The 16,699-nt window shown below is 41.9% G+C and overlaps 1 protein-coding gene across 1 annotated transcript; it reads right to left on the bottom strand.

Annotated features, from left to right (window-relative positions):
* Positions 1-747: 747 nt before the first annotated feature.
* LOC139922326 (proproteinase E-like) lies at positions 748-3,149 on the bottom strand. Its single transcript, XM_071912812.2, has 8 exons — positions 3,107-3,149; positions 2,847-2,935; positions 2,661-2,758; positions 2,283-2,411; positions 1,797-1,933; positions 1,296-1,438; positions 923-1,075; positions 748-765 (listed from the first exon to the last, which is right to left on the bottom strand). The coding sequence occupies exons 1-8, from the start codon at positions 3,147-3,149 to the stop codon at positions 748-750; spliced, it is 810 nt and encodes a 269-aa protein (XP_071768913.1).
* Positions 3,150-16,699: the final 13,550 nt, after the last annotated feature.

Below are 16,699 nucleotides of genomic sequence, written 5' to 3'. Positions count from 1 at the left end.
AATACCATACTGTCAGATAAGCTGAGTTAAACTCAACAATCACACAGCTGAGTAGGCTACAGTAAATTATCTTTCTACGCTTCTTTGGCAGTGTTCACACTTTATCTTCTGGTTTACATGTCAGTTTGTTTCCTCCCACCAATCACATTGCAGATATGACTCATAACACAAAATTGTGTGCTGATTATGGACCGATCAGATTGCGGTATTATCATTATGTATCATGTTGAAAGTAACATAAAAACTGTTGTCAGATACTGGATATATAGGTTTGTCAAAAATGGCTGGAGATGCTCCTGTTATCTGATCCAGCAGACTGCTGAGGGAGAGTATTTTGGCATCAAGGTTAGCTATTGCTGCCTATTTATCTGATGTGAAAAGCCCCTTTCCCAGCTCAACTCCCACCTGGGGTGTGCTGCAGGTTCACCAACGCTGACACTTTGCCGGCCTCGGTGATGATTGATCGATAACACTGGTTCATAAGTCCTCCACACAGAAAGATGGTCAGCCATTCATCTTCTTATCACACAACGGGAGGGATGAAATATGAAGTGGTGCGATGCATTTTTACAGAGGTGGTCATTTTTTACTACACTTCTCTTTCATCTTTTCTAAGACAAGAAAAAATGCTGACCCTGTTCTGAAACTCAGGAATTAGCTGAATCTGGATAGTGAAAATAAGATTTATTGAGACATGAGACAATATTTTTTTTCGTAGTTGATCATCTGTTTGTGTCCAGTAGATCCTTAGTAGCGAAGCATGATCTGAGGAGACAAAGTCAGAAGTTTTCTCATGTGCCATTGATGAATACAATTTTTTGATTTGTCAGTGCAGTACATGCCTGTTTATCTACAGACAGAACATTCGAGCAGGTGAGGTGGTACTGTAGGTCAAGTACACCTGGTGTGTTGACTAACTTACATCACTGAGCCACTCGGTGAAGGCGGAGGTGCGGGTGAAGACGGTAGGCTTCTTCACCTCATTGCAGACACGAGAGGAAACAAAACTGGTTACACCCTGGACGTACCACTTACCGTCTTGACCCAGACAGTTCAGAGGGCCTCCAGAGTCCCCCTGAGAGAGAGAGAGAGAAAGAGAGGGGAGAGAGAAAGAGAGAGAGAGAGAGAGAGAGAGAGAGAGAGAAAGAGAGGGGAGAGAGAAAGAGAGAGAGAGAGAGAGAGAGAGAGAGACAGAGGGAGGGATGGAGAGGTGAAAATAGTGTAGTTGTCCTTGTTCATGACAGGTGATTTGGTTATGACAGGTACAGATTGCTTTGTTTTGGTGCCTCACGCACATTGCAGCCAGATACGGTGTCTCCTCCAGCACAGATCATGGTTTTCTTTACATTGATGCCCCACCAGTCGCTGCGGCTGCACACACTGTATTCCACCACAGGCAGCAAGGCCTGCTGCAGCTTATCAGGCATGGGGCCATGGGCTGCGACACAGAGATGATAAAGTTGGTCAGTAGCACATAAATATATCATGTACTGTGTATAGGTTGCAGATTGTACAATGCGTTCATCTTCAATTTATGTATTTTGATTTTACTATATTGCACTATACATTTTAAACGTGCAAAAAAGCCTTGTGCAGCTTTAATATACATTTTGCTTCTGTAGTCAAACATGAATGGCAACTGGCAGCATGCATTATGAAGGGCTGACATTGTCCACAAGTGAGAAGCCTACTCATTGTCCATACAAATGAAAATGCTACATAGTGGCATAACCATATAACAGCGATCAGTGGAGTGACAGGATGACAGAGTCAGAACTAGGACACAGTGACATTACTGTAAAGGTTTCCCCAGCCTGAGATGTAACATGGTGCCCCATGGGCAGGGATCTCTCCAGCCTCAGGGAGACAAGCCAGGCCAATGCTGTCATTCATAATGGGACTCTTATCCAGTTTCAGCAGGGCAAGATCATTGCTGTGAAAAAAATCAACATAGTTCAGATAATTTTTTCAAGATATTCACTGATAATATTAAATGCTTATGGTATATATGGGTAAGTAGGTTACAGTACTTTTTAAACAGCTCGTAATATGTTTTTATTGGGTTCTTTGCCTACAGGTGTTAATTAACAAGCAACATAAGTCATTATTATGGGTGTTACAGGTGATACACTAACATGATTCTTTATTGATGATTCTTTTCATTGTCCCCTCCATAGGGGGGGTCAGAGTGCAGGTCAGCTACAGAACAGCACCCCATGGAGCTGTTGGGGATTCAGGGATGCATGTTGTTGAGCTAAGTGACCAATAAGACGACCACTCACCCGTCACCCACATGGTCAATGTCCCAGTTGGGGTGGACAACAATGCGCAGCACATCTCTGATCTGCTCAGTTCCCTCCTGCTGGCTCATGTCATGCTCTCCCAGGACCACACGGTAGACATCTCCCGGCCTGTAAACCAGACGTCACTCAATTTCTCTCCCTTCAAAATTTAATTACCAACATAATTTCCCTCATAACTTTGTCATTTGCATTACAATGTCAGCACTGTTTTAACCTCACAGCACAACACTACGCTGGCTCACTCTGCTGAGTCATTGACCTCTCTCTGGCCAGTGCTCATTAACCTCTCAGCTGTTACTCTGAGCCCAGAGTGACCCTTGGACCATACAGTAGCCAGCGTGTCTTAATGTTAGTCACCAGATGCAGTGGCCAGCGGTCAGGACCCAGCGAGGACCAATCAGAGTTCCTCCACAAGTGTGATGGAAACGGCTGCCGTGCTTCACCTGCAGGGAAATCTGAGAAAAAATAATTGTGAGTTGTGAATAAATGGGAAATATGCAATTATGATTACTTTCAGGAGTTAATTAAAAAATATATGTTTACCTGCCAAGGCCAGCTGTGGGGACGAGCATCCTCTCCATTCACCACTCTGTTGGTATTAGGCTTGAAAGTGGGTGTACCACATCCATAAACTATAAACACACAATAAAAGATGCCATATTATGTGTAGATTTTGAGAGTCTATATAGAGCTAATTGTCCACAATTGATTCAGTATTAATTGCAATGCCTGACTTCTGTATTTTGGAACAATTATCTTACTTCTGTTTGATTTGGATTTTCAAACCAAGACATGCTACTCACCACATGCTGCCAGAAGCAGCAACAAGGCCAGTCTCTGCAGCATGGTGTCAGTCTGTAGAGTAGATGTACCGTCTCTCCCTCACAGCTCAGCTCTCTTATACCTCCTCAGTCTGTCTGTCACCCCAAACACTGATTACACAGACCCTATGGAACTCTGTTATCAGCATCCACCGCCGATTTTAGCTGGGAAGAACTTCCTGTTCCACAGATGCAGCCCACGCATTATTTGGTCCACTGGACTGTAGCTGCCAGGACACTGAATTGATTCCTCAAAAAATGTGTATGGTAAGAGAGGACAGAAGGGGAGGTTTATCAAAATGTGAGCTAGGGACAAATTTAGCTCCTAGAATTCACAAGAGATTGCTAACGTACATGTACTTGTGTATCTGGGCTGTGCTGTTGTAGATGAATTCCCACCACACCATCCTGCATCCCCAAATTAATTCAACTAAAAGTTTACAATGGGGGATGCAAAATGGCGAGAAAGTGAGAGCTGAGGTTGCAACTCCTGTGAATAGAGTGTGTGAAAGAGGAAAACAGGAGAAAGAGGAGAGGAAGGCAGAGAAATGGAGAGGGGGGCTTAGTGTCGTCAGCTGTGTTGGTGCTTAGTGTGCTGTGAGAAATAAATTTTCTTAGTGTGACCACAGAACTGGATAGCTTTGGGTTACCTTCAAGAGAAACAGCCCTGTAACAACTTTTTCCCCTTTAATAACATGTAATACGTCTACACTGGGGCCCAGGCTCCTGGAGAGTCTGGACCCAATTCTTTACGCCTCTCAGACAGTATCCTTTCCTCCATGGGGAAATTAATATCACTCTCTGGAGAAGACAGCACACATCTATAAATTTCCCCTTTTAAGAAGCAAATCAAATCAATATTGCCTCAACAGCTAAAAGGCTCTGTTTGTTTTCTCGCTGTGTTATGATAATTATCCACACCAGATATTTTATGTAAAGATTTATGAAGCTGACATGTGCAGTATGTTTGCATAACATAGCAATGACAGAACTGTGAATAATTCTGATTCGCATTGCAGCAGTTATAACTCACAGTGAATTAACCACTGAGGTTGCTTACCGGAGGTTAGTGAGACGGGGGGGTGGGCATGTAAATTTTGTGAGTGAGTATGTGAGAGAGCGAGATGCTCTGTTAAACCTTTACTGTAAAGTCTACAAAAATCAGCAATTCATTTGACAATGAAATAATGTGAATATACACACTTTTAAATCACTATAGTGCTGGTGAAATACTGTGAATTAGAATGTAATACCTCAGTGGACTTTCACACATCCTTGCACTCCACACACCACTAGCAGCTTTATTACCGAAACTGACAGATAGAGCTCACAATCACAAATAGAACAAATAGAAAGTAAAACACCTCCTGTTTTTGTACAGCCCACCCTCATAATCGGAGCAGATTCACTTTTTGCACTTTTGAACTTTTTCTAAAGCAAATTTATTGTGTGGATGACAGCACACTGTAATTTAACAACATTTTAGGCCTAATTTTCAGTAAATTATAATACTTTACTGCATACTTCGTAAATAATAGGGAAGGACTTTCTACAATCATTTTATTGCTTCATTGTAATGTTTTGATTAGAGCAGACAGTCCACTCCCTTATGTCTTTGTTTTCTTTATTCAGACAGTAAGAAAGCTGAAAGGGACACAGAGTATGGAAACACAAGAGGGAAAGCGCTATCAAATATTATTACAAAAACAGTCAAATAGTATCATGTAAATATATCTAATTTGAATGAAAAATACACTTCACATATTAAAGCATGTATTATCTTTTGTATTTTAAAAATAACAATTTTGCCTACTCTGTCAAAATGATTGCAATATGACTTTACAGTATCATAGTCACTGAATTTCATGGTAAAATTAATAGTTTGGTGTAAAATAATATGAGCTTTTCTTAAACTGAGTGCATCCATATCCTTTTTATTGTTTTTCTTTTTTTATACTCTTCTTTTATACTACTTTTAAATTTCCATTGAGACAGCGCTCAGCTATAGAACAAAGTAAATCAATATTTCCAAAGAGAAATACAGTTACCACAGTAGCGTGTCTGCTCTTTATTTACTGGTAGCTTAAGACAGAGATAAATTATCTGAGACCAGCCTTCACCGTTTAAGGCCAAGTGTAACTGCTAAGGTTTTCAGATATGTCAAGAATCTGCCTTGTGGAGCCTGGAGACTGAGGAAATGCTGCAAATGGGGAGCTTTGAACATAAATCACATTTTAGTGGCCTGTCAGATCAACTGGCCAATATTCTGTTTCCAGTCATATAAAAGAGGAATATCAGTCATTAATATAAGGCATAAAATGGAAAATTGGAGGAATAAATGTATAGCATGTCCAGCCTCTCGTGAGTTAGTTCATGATAAAGCCTTTCACCTCAAGGGAGGAAAAGGGTGATACATGAAAATGAGGTTGTTCGTAGAAAGCGTAAGTTCCAATGATGAATACTATGAAAGCGATATTAAGGAAGAAAGAGCAGAATCCCTATTAGTAGTGCAACTGTATTACACACATTTACATGGATTTCATCTAAAGATGTTGGCTGACATGACTTTATTTTAAAATATAATCAATTAATCTCATGCCTTATCTGGTCCCTTTCTTTTGATCCCCTTGGCTATTTTGGTACCGTCCACTTCTCTCCCTGCTGTCTGTGTTTGCAGTGGCTGGTTGCTGGTGATGGGAAAGCAGAGTGAAGTGAAGTCCTCCTTAAGGCTCCAGTCAGAGTTGATTATGTCTGGAAGTAGCTCAGCACAAATTACAGCCCTCAGGTTGGCTAACAGTTTTGGATCACATTTTTGACATGCAGTCCTGTCCTCTTGCCGGATAATGAGACTGGCTGTGCCGAAGCAAGTGTGAGCTGATTCCTCCAGTCGTGTGTATCCTGATCCTATTGCTGCTCCTCTCCATGCGAGGCCCAGTCAGGATGGATGGGATGCATTATCTCTAATTACTGCAGCAGATGTTAGTGCTGAATATTTTTTTTTTTAAAATCTTTATTTATCCAGGGAAGTTGACTGAGCGTGCATGGTTTTTTTCAGCAACGCCCTGTTTCACACTCGCACAGTTACACACTTTCTCACCTGAGAGCTGCATAGTCTTCTACTGTTGCTCACTGAGCTTCGCTGCAGCAGTCGGGGGTTAAGTGCCTTGTTCAAAGGCGCCTCGGCAGTAGATGCTGAAGGAGAGGAGTGTTTCTCATTCATTTTCCTGCACTACAAAAGAAGAATTTAAAGAATGTTAAACATCATTACCCTGTTATATGTATGTATCTGTCTGTTATGTATTGAGACGTCATTTCACATTTAGACTGACTTGGTTACAGTTGTCAGGTTTAGGTCATTTCAGGCACACCCGGGGATGTTAATGTTAGCAAATGAAGAGTGATATTTAAGCTTGTTGTTGTAAGGTTTAAGTCCAGGCTGAAATGAAAGCCAAATTTGTTTTGCCCTCAAGTGTCTTGTTCAGATTGCAGCACAATGTTGAGGTCATTGTCAGAAGGAAAAACAACTACAAAGAAAGCACAAACCTCTTTGTTGTCTGTCATGGGCCCTCAAGCCAACTAAACAAAAAGTAGAAGAAAAGAACGGGGCATTCATAACAACCAATTATACCCTATTCTGATAATTGGCATTGATAGATGAAGGAAACCCAAATCCAAATAAACTCAGACACCCTCTGGGCCCAGCAGCTGGAGCTTCACATCGCAGATACTTCACAGGGGATGAGGAGAATCTCTCTCTCTCTCCCATGCTCTGTGTGTGTGTGTGTGTGTGTGAGTGTATGTGTGTTACCATCATCATCTTCTTTTCTTTCACCGTCTTTGTCTGACAATGCAACCTCTACACCTCGGACCTCGACTGTCTCCCACTGGGCAGCTCAGAAACAGTGAGTTTTTACTGGTAATTGACTCCATTTGGGCATCTTGAGGCTCCTGTGGCGACACTTTTCAGTTTGATTCATTGCCACCCCCCCTCTCACCCGACTCCCCTCCACCCACTCCCCTTCCTCCCCAGTCCCCTACTCCTTGGGTCCCTAACTAAAACCTTGTTGGACAAATTAAAAACAGTTTAGTCTGCTGCACTGGCTTGCATCGTGAGCCCATAAACACAAAGTGCTTTGGTCATTTAAGACAGAGGCCCTATGATTATCTCTGCTCCTTTAACTCACAAATCAAATGTGGGTTCAGCTCCAGGCCCTGACATGTTAGAGACATTTTATTGTGTACAAAGGAGGAGAGTGAAAACGAGCAGCCTACTGTTCCTCATGCAAACCAGCTATCAATTCTACCAAAATGAGGGAGCATCCCCGCACATGGAGAGCAGGCGGAGATATGCACTCGATGAACGCAGCTGATTTGATTCACTGTGAGGGATTTTGACTCTGCGATGAGATAGGAAGAGGGTGGAACGCAATTTGATATTGTAACAGTCAAAACTGTAGTGACAGATGGAAATGAATTATGTTCATGTGTGAGATTTAGGAGAATGAGTTTTGGCACCAACCCCTCTGTGGTGCCACCTGGTTATTGTGAGATTCAATTGAACTGAACAGATCTGTAATTCGGGGTCCAGGACATCAAAAGGAAATCAACATAATAAGGCTTAAACGCTAACTTTCTGATGGCTAATGACCCTCAAATTGACTGTCGGGTTAAATTAGAAAGCTCAGTGCTTAACACTAACCTACCAGAGTTGAAATGAAATATGCTACTGAATTGTACTTTCTAAGGGGTGTTTTGAGAGAAACTCTGAGACATCAACAGAGGGATAGTGACAGAGAAACACCAGACAGAGAAAATTGAAAGACTGTCTCCTTCCTTAGTCCCCTCTCCCACAGAGGCTAGAGTTACTTGGCTGAGACTGATGGACAATAACAACGAAACCCTCCCAACACATTACCCCTCCATATTTCATGCTACACTATTTTGTCATTTCTTGTCATCTTGGTACTCTTTGTTCTCTGTTTTTTTTTACAAGTTCTGGACTTCAAACAAAAGATAAAATCACTGGAGAAATTTTTACGCAACCACATTGACACTTCAGACAATGTGTCAAGTTTCCTATATTCTCAACATACACATTTTAGCTTGTTTTTTTTAAGTTGTGTAAAATATTTTTCCCATGCTGGGAAACACGTACAAGTAGTTTGTTGTATCCTCCTAAAACAAAATAATTCCTTACAAAATGCCATCCAAATTAAATATATTAACAGTTACACTTAGTTGCAACCTTGCAGTTCTCTGAGTCACTGTATGTATGTGTGTGCACATGCATGTGTTTCCTTGCATGCGTGTGTACATTTTTTATTTATGTTTATGTCTACCTATGGTGCAAGCATGGCATTAATACATGGCATATGAGAAGAACCAGTATTTGATGTTAAATGCATAACATTTTCTCACATACGTGGTTTTTCACAGTGTGTGCAGCACATGTATGTGTGTCCATGTATGTGTGAGTGGTTATATACTTGCAGCCCTGAACAGATGCAGTTTAATCATGGCGAGAGGCTCTTTTTCAGGATATTTGTGCTTTTCTGTACGTGTTGGGTTCATAATGGGGCCATTGAACAGCTTCAGCTCACCTCACACTCACACTGACACCTGCAACACCCCTGCAAATTGGCAGGCAGCGGTGGTTTAATATACTGCGCTGTGAAGACTTCATAAATCTCGAGCAACCTAGCTAATAGTGCAGCTTTAAGGCCACTGAAGACAGAAAGCCAGGCCAGATGCACAGTACATGATTCATTGAAATATTTTCCTCACAGTGTCACGATGACACCTCAGCAACACAAAATTCTTAATATACTAACATAATATACTGATACAGCAAAACTTTGAGCCATTCGAGGCTGAAATACATAAATTTAACATCTCTACATTTTCTTGGTTGTAAAATGAAAACACAAAGTAAAAGTCTGTAACTCGAGATGACCTTGCAGTCACATGGCCGGCGGCACCAACGTGTTAATGAAAGTGACACGTACTCAGCTCAACCTGAAACCCGAGTCTTAAACAAATACATACAAATCACTGCCCTGATGTGTCCAGCACCGCTTTCACAGTGCCTGTTCTCAAGGCAGACATGGGAAAAAGCAGTTCTCCTGTCCTTGCAGGTAAATACACCTGTATATTTATAATTTTATGTAAACATTATATAAATATTGTCACAAATTCGTTGACATAAAGTTGGAGCATGCTGACTGGCGGAGCCTGCTGAAGTTTAGAGCGATACACAAAGAGCTCTCTGTGTTACATGTAAGCATTTACACATGCTCTCACACTTGAACACCATGCGCTCAAACACCAGCAACACTCCAGCACACACACACAATTAAAAAGTTCATTTTGTGCCTCCCATACATACTGCTGGTGCTCTTTGCTAAATCATTTGCACATTCATCGTGTACAGTATAGCTACAAACAATTTTTTATCATTTCGATTCCTCCTATAAAGGTTTAAATATCTCCTGATGCATCTCATGTTTCCCAGGTGGATTTATTTTTATTCTTTAAAAGGAATAGTCTGTGTGCGTCAGGGGTCAGGAGTGTGGCGCTGAGCATGCCGTTTTTCCAAACACAAGCCGAGTGTGTGTGCTAGGGCCCATGTGCTAGTGATTTCAGCACTCTCCTCTGTGTACGCTGGGATGACAGGGGCTGAGGTTTGGACTGCCTGGTGCCGGCAGCACCACTGTCAACGGGGGACCCAAGGCACTGATTGGTTGTGAAGGAAGTCCGTGTTGATAAAAAGATGGTACGCTGGCGGCCGATTGGCTGTTGTCCTTGTAGAGGTCCTACACTAAACAGCCTGTCATGTTCTCCTCGGACACTGGAAAGGTTATTCAGAGGACAGTTCCACATGGTCCTGCATCAGGGGAACGCAACTTTGGCTTGTTGGAGTTTTAATCTTTCAGAAGGTATTGTAATATCTAATTTTGTTAAACAGTGAAGACGGAGATGGCCTACCATGTGTGCTGGCAGACCCTTAGTGGACTTATTACTGTTCTAATGAATAGGGTGTCCCACATTTCCCTTATCCTGATGTGGATTTCAGACAATTCTAGTAGCCCTATGACATGTGCCTGTGAGTTTTCCTGAGCAACTAATGAGAGCAGGTGCAGATTCCCTCTTGGACCTCTTGAGTCCAGGATGTTGCTGTCTGTCTAACTTGCCTCTCTGGTGTCTGTCTGGCTCGTCCAGACAGGGATTCTCACAGGACGTGTTGGGGCCATTTGTCTCCTTTTTTTCCATGGAACTCTTTTGGGCAGATTCTTCTGCGGTTATGTAAGTCTTTGGGTGTGAGGAAAGGAGATTGGAAATCTCTCAAATCCCACTGGATGTGCCTGGAGTTGTTTGATTAGGGAATGTCACGCTGTTGTTCTGAGGAATGTTATGACAGGATCGGCATCCTCTTTGTGCCAGGCAGATGTTCCAAATTATACTATGAGTGGTATCAATCACTCCTTAACAAGCCAAGGAAAAAGGTGTGAACAGCAAATTCCACTAAAACTCTGGACGTGTTATGATAGCTATTCATTTTCATACCATTTCCATTTACTATCCACAGATGCACACCTGTCGTAGTACTTTAATATTTAACTGTACAGGACATCTCACACCATTTTCCTTACATCCCACACACATCATCTACATGACTATAACCATACTCTGCATCTTAAGGTTAAGTGACCTGAATGGCTTCTCTGAGTTGCTCCAGAGGGGGGCACTGTCTCAAAAGGCATTACAATGCTTCACAATACTAACTTCCACTATGTTGTATGTTATGGCTCCTATATTTTAGCTTCATAAGCATGTGCAACATGCTTGGCAAAAAATGATAGATCTAATACAATGATAAGAGCTGTATCTACTGTATTTAAGCCTCTCCTGGAGAATTTACAGCACTGTAATACAATTCAATGACAATTGAAACTTGCATTTTATGAGTATCTGTGCTTGCAATAATTTGTGGATGAGTTCCTGTAAAACTATTTCTCCTTTAGAGAGATCCAATATTCAACAGCGTTAAAAATATGCCTCCAGAATGTCACTTTGCGTCATTGCTTTACAACACAGCTTGCCTTATTCTGCTACAGAGCAAACACTGACCTTGCAGGTCTTAATTTGTGATGCCTAAGGGGACATTTGAGCAATGAATCATACAGTGATTATTTATGGGACCGGAGAAAAGACTTTTTTGTTTTGTTTTTCATTTTTATGGCATCGGGAATAGGAGAGGGTCCAACGAGGCCTGACCTCATCACAGTTAGTAGCTCCTGTGTTCGTGTGGCTCAGTTGCTGTTTTATTGTCCGTCTGTTCCTGGTTTTGGGTTAAACCCACTGCACTCTCACACAACTGTTCTGAGATCATATTTGGATGTTGGAGTAACAATCCTCTCGAGCAATGTGTTGAGGATGTAATTGGGAGTTTGCTTTCACATCGACTGAATTTGATCAGTTTCTACATAGTCTTTAGGGTTCCTATTTCTTGTTTAGTGCTGATTATGTTTCCAACACCAGAAACACAAGACGCTGCAGTCACCCTGTCTCCATTTTTTAATTACCGCAGGTGGTTGTGACAGTGTGCACCAGTGAAATGTTAATACAACCAGTAGATGGCAGTAGTGGGTAACTGTCAAACCAGGGTTCTGCAGTGCACTGCAGTGGATATTTGAGCCTGTTTATTTAATGGTCTATCAAGGGGAGAAGTGTTTCAGATGTGTTGTTTTTTTGAAGGAGGCACTTTTTTTGCTGAATCCAGGTGTTGTGAAAAGTTATGAATTAATGATAATATTTGGCGAAATATGTTCCTCCAGTGTATTAGGCACGAAACCTACTTGCTTTAATAATTCCGGAGTATAGTCGCTATATTCAAGGTGATGACAGAGTGGGCATGAGTCTGTATAAACCCTGACCCCACTGTAACCCTTCTTTTCCCACGGTCACCTTGGATGTTTGTCTTCTGCTTTCAGAAGGGTTGTGTGTGTGTGTGTGTGCGTGTGTGTGCATGTAGGTGTCTGTGTAGGTGTGTGTGTGTGTGTGTGTGTGTGTGTGAGTGTAAGCATAGCAGTCTTAAAGGATAAGGCCAGTGTTTTTTAATGCATTGCTTACCATCAACAAATCCTATGAAAATAACAAAATCAGCAATGATTTTGTTTTGCCAACAAGTCTCGTCCATGTAGCCGGTGCTCAATGAAGCCATGTCCCAGCAGCCATAGAACTCCATTGTATTAAAAAAACGATTAAAAACACGTCAAAGAGCCATGCCGTTGCTCTGGGCAACATATTTCATCATCGCGATGCACCGGGCCAGCTGACTTTTTCCTCAAACAACTTAATAAGCCGGCTATAAACACTTTGCGATCTCAGGAAAGTAGTTCCGTAGCACCGAAAATAGTCCCCGGCGTAATGAAGAATTTGTTCCCATTTGAATTTGATTTGGTAATAACTACAACAGTCTGACTTTTCGTGGTAACAGTTAGCGATTTTTAAAATTGAAACTATGTCTTTGTGAGCTGTATTTCAAGGTTTTTAGCTTACAATTGGAGCCAATGACTTCCGGGTTGACGGCTAAAAACGGTACGTGGGAAGTCTGAAAGTAACGGGAGTAGAGCATTGTTGATTTTGTTATTTTCATAGGATTTGTTGACGGTAAGCAATGCATTAAAAAACACCGGCCTTATCCTTTAAGTCCACAAGGACAGGAATACAAGACGTTATTCTGTAGTAATGCAGAAACTGAACAGTGGCCACAGACTTACTGCACTTCATTCTTTATATATTCTTTCTATATTTCTTATGATAGTAGGGTATTTAACAGAAAAGCCCTTTATGAACTAATAAATCAGTTGTTTTATGCCTTTGTATTTAGAATAAGAGAACAGCCTTCGCACTAACATAGAAAAGTCCAGTTACAGAGGAGAAGAGTGTTATCCATTCATCTGAAGATAAATGGATCACACCTGACAAGTTCTAAAGTTTAAAAATGTGAAGTCAAAGTTGATAATTTTTTCATTTGGAGTGAATTGCATCCCATTGGGCAGACCTACTAGCATGAACTTCAGAATTACATAATATTTCATGTGAAAGGCCTCTGTCCTCTTTGATGTGCAGCCAAACACCCAAGCCTAAACAGTTCGCACAAAACCACACACCTCCTTCACTCACACTTTTTATAGCTGCAGCTCACCTGTGTGTGTTTAGATGAAGAACGCTAACTACAGAGAGGGATGTTTTCATAAGTTAATGATTTCCTCTGTGAATGAAAACATGCAGACAGGAAAACTGAATTCTTCATACTTGTTACCATGCCTACGCCTCTCAAAGTTTAACTCTGTTCAGGCTACAGGATTCATGTTCTTCCTATTTTCTTTACACGCAGCAAATCCAATTGATACTGTTCCTAAATAAGATGAAAGAGCCAGTCGTTTTGAACTGATGTCATCTCCACCAGTAATGAAATTGTCTCAGTGGGGGGGAATCTGGTAAAAGTTTAACACAGATGAAATATACTGACAAAATACCTGGATGCAAGATGTTGGTTTAAAGATTTATTGAACAGATTTCCACTGATGAGAAAACAAACTTTAATAGGTAAGATATTTATGCTTCCTCCTGCCAGATGAATTTTCCCTCTTTGATGAAGTTTTCAGAATGTCAGTCACAGGATAAATCAGATGTAGCTGGAGCTATTACGTCCGCTGAACCCTTCTCTATTATCCTATTCCCCTTGTTAACTTTTAGCCATTCAAACACTGTTTGCATTGCGTGTCTGTGTGTGTGTGTGTGTGTGTGCCTGGGCGTGTGTGTTTGTTCGTGCGTGGGTAACTCATGCCTAAATTGTAGAGGGGATTGTTTCCAGGAGGTCGTAATGAAACACAGATCATTTCATCGCAGCGTAAACTAATAAAGCGGGACAAACAACAGCTCACGAACATAATCAAACCTGACGACAAGTGACAGGCGAGCATTAGCCGCGTTTCACAAAATTAACATTTTACTCTCTAGCAGGGCTAAAAGTCACATTCGAAAGGGCTGTGAGTTCTTCATGGAAGCGATTATGTGGCTGGCCCCTGGCCCTGTGAAGACCCTGACAGAGACACAAGGTCAGAGGTCAACCAGACCATTAGCAGCCTCATTATAGGGCTTCGCTTCGCATTTCCATGCTGTAGACAGAACAGTACCAGAGCTAGGACTAAAACAAGCACGAGATTAGGAGCCTCAGAGCCATCAGTACCATTGTGCAGCAATACACTGTGGTATCGCTGTGTGTGTGTGTGTGTGTGTGTGTGTGTGTGTGTTTCTTTAAGAGCATTAGCCACTTGCAGTTGCTTTCTCCCCACTTCATTAGAGAACCATCTCTGCAGAGAGTGGAGACCGAGCTTTGCGTGGCAGCTGAATACACCCCAGACTGAAAGTCATCATAATCCAGTTGATCTCTGAGATGTTTGCTCTCGCTTTAGCAAGCTTGATTTCTGTGATAACCCAGTTAGAGTGTTGGTCTTCGAAGGATGTGGAGGCTTAGATGTGTAACAGTATACTGTCATGAAGTAATCGCAGGGAAGAACACTGTAAAACGGTTGGTTTAAATAGTTCAGGCTTAAGTTACAGTTGCCAGCTAACAATAGTACCACTCGAATCATACGATCCTCTTGATGTCTTGGGCTCTCCTGATAATTCAACCAAAATGAGAGGCAGTGTCGGGCCGTCACTGGGGTGTCCGTTGTCTCTGGTGGTGTTGGTGTAGATTAGAAAGCTAAGAAGCCTGTTTCATATTCATGGGCTGATGGGGGATGGTATGGTGAGAGGAATTTCACCCGCCTCGCTTGTCCGCTATTGCTTGTGTATTGTCACACTTTCATGCACAAACACGTGCACATGCGCGTACACACACACACACACACACACACACACACACACACACACACACAAAGCCCACGGAATGGTTTGTGACTCTAATGGCCCTTCCTTTGGGGGCACTTTTAATTGTTTGGTCATCGTCTCCATGCTCAGTGTGTCACAGTCAATAAAGCCACATTAGAGGAGACAGGAGGTGAGGGGTGAGGGGGCCAACACAGGGGGTTAGGACCTCGGTGTGGAGACAATATAAAGCGTCTAAACCCTCCCAGAGTGGCATTCTGCTGCTATCAGAGCTCCATGGAGGACAGGCTGTCACTGTGGCCTATTGTGAGGCCAATGACTCATTCTTACTTGGGGAACAACTTAAAAAGGTCCCAGGGATTTCACAAACTGGGGACAAGCCCCTTGGATCTGCTTCAGCTGGTGTGTGTGTGTGTGTGTGTGTGTGTGTATGTGTGTGTGTGCGCATGTGTGTATATGTGTGTGTGTGTGTGTGTGACTGCCTTTGTAAGTCCTTGTGTTGGCACACAAACAATCAGTGAGAATAGGGTAAACTAAAGCCCATAAACTGCGTCCTTAATTCAGCCAATCAAATCCAAACATTAGGTAATTCTTGATCAGATATCATTTACCTCTAGCAAACCATATAATTTTTGCTAACCTTTGCTAATGCTTACAAAAATAACACGGAGCCTCTCAAGCAGAAAATAAACCGAGCCGAGATTTAATTTGGCTCATATGTTGGAGCAAAGGGCTTTTACATGCATGGCTGCAGTGCTTTATTTGATGTAACTTGCTTTTAAGCTGCTGTCAGTGATAGCCATAACATGTCACCAGGACCTGGGAACTGTGTGATGGTGAGTGCGATAACCCCGTGCCGCGGCTGAGCCTCGGAGCCTCCCAGAGAACCCCGGTCTTAACTGTCACCCTCAGCATCTGCAGACCACCAAGCTAGTCCTAGTGACCTCGCCGTGACCCGCTCCACCTCACTGTCATGAACTCTGCTCACCACACACCCAGCTATCTATCTAATGCGTGCCGCTTGGTCAGTCTACAATAGACTTTATACAATTTGTATGTCTGGTTGTGTGTTTTATTTCTATCTTGTATTCCATTCATGTTTAGTATGTTATGATTGCTGTTTCTTTAAGAATGTACTATTAGTCATTTGCTCTGACTTTTTCTGTGGAAGATGCACCAGATGAAATGTCTCTGTCTGATACATGGGGCTATCATAGGGAAACAATTATTCAATTCAATTCAATTCAATTCAGCTCAGTTCAGTCCAGTTCTGTTTAATTCTTTGGAAATTTGGTTTGCAGCCAGAGTACAAAAAATATGGTAAACACAAATAACATCATGCCAACATCAACCAACAAAAACATTAAAAACAATTATCCAGTTCCATTGTATATATGTTGGACTGGGTGAACAAACAAGGTACTTAACTGTGAGGCTTGTTGAAACCAATGAATTTAGCTAATCTTAGGTTGGTTGTCAATGTTTTGGACACAGGAGGTGCATAGAGAATGTAAATCCAGTCCAATGCTCCCTCTTAAAGGTCCCATACTATTTACTATTAATGAATTTGCAGTGATTGGAAGGAGTTAAACATGTGTGCAGGGAGAGGATGCAGATCACAACCAAATCCGGTTGTGATACATCACCTGGATTTAAATCTACAAAGTGACACATACC

The sequence above is a fragment of the Centroberyx gerrardi genome, chromosome 9 (assembly GCF_048128805.1).
Source record: "Centroberyx gerrardi isolate f3 chromosome 9, fCenGer3.hap1.cur.20231027, whole genome shotgun sequence".
NCBI lineage: Eukaryota > Metazoa > Chordata > Actinopteri > Beryciformes > Berycidae > Centroberyx > Centroberyx gerrardi.
The sequence above is the reverse complement of the archived record's forward strand: the minus strand, read 5'-3'. Positions and strand labels throughout refer to the sequence as shown.

What these genes read in the sequence shown, in the direction of transcription:
- LOC139922326 (XM_071912812.2), bottom strand. Translation starts at nt 3,149, where the DNA reads ATGCTGCAGAGACTGGCCTTGTTGCTGCTTCTGGCAGCATGTG. An exon ending in GCTGCTTCTGGCAGCATGTG is followed by an intron (nt 2,936 to 3,106) that starts GTGAGTAGCATG and finishes GTGTGTTTATAG; the next exon opens with TTTATGGATGTGGTACACCC. An exon ending in AGGCTGGGGAAACCTTTACA is followed by an intron (nt 1,439 to 1,796) that starts GTAATGTCACTG and finishes TCTGTGTCGCAG; the next exon opens with CCCATGGCCCCATGCCTGAT.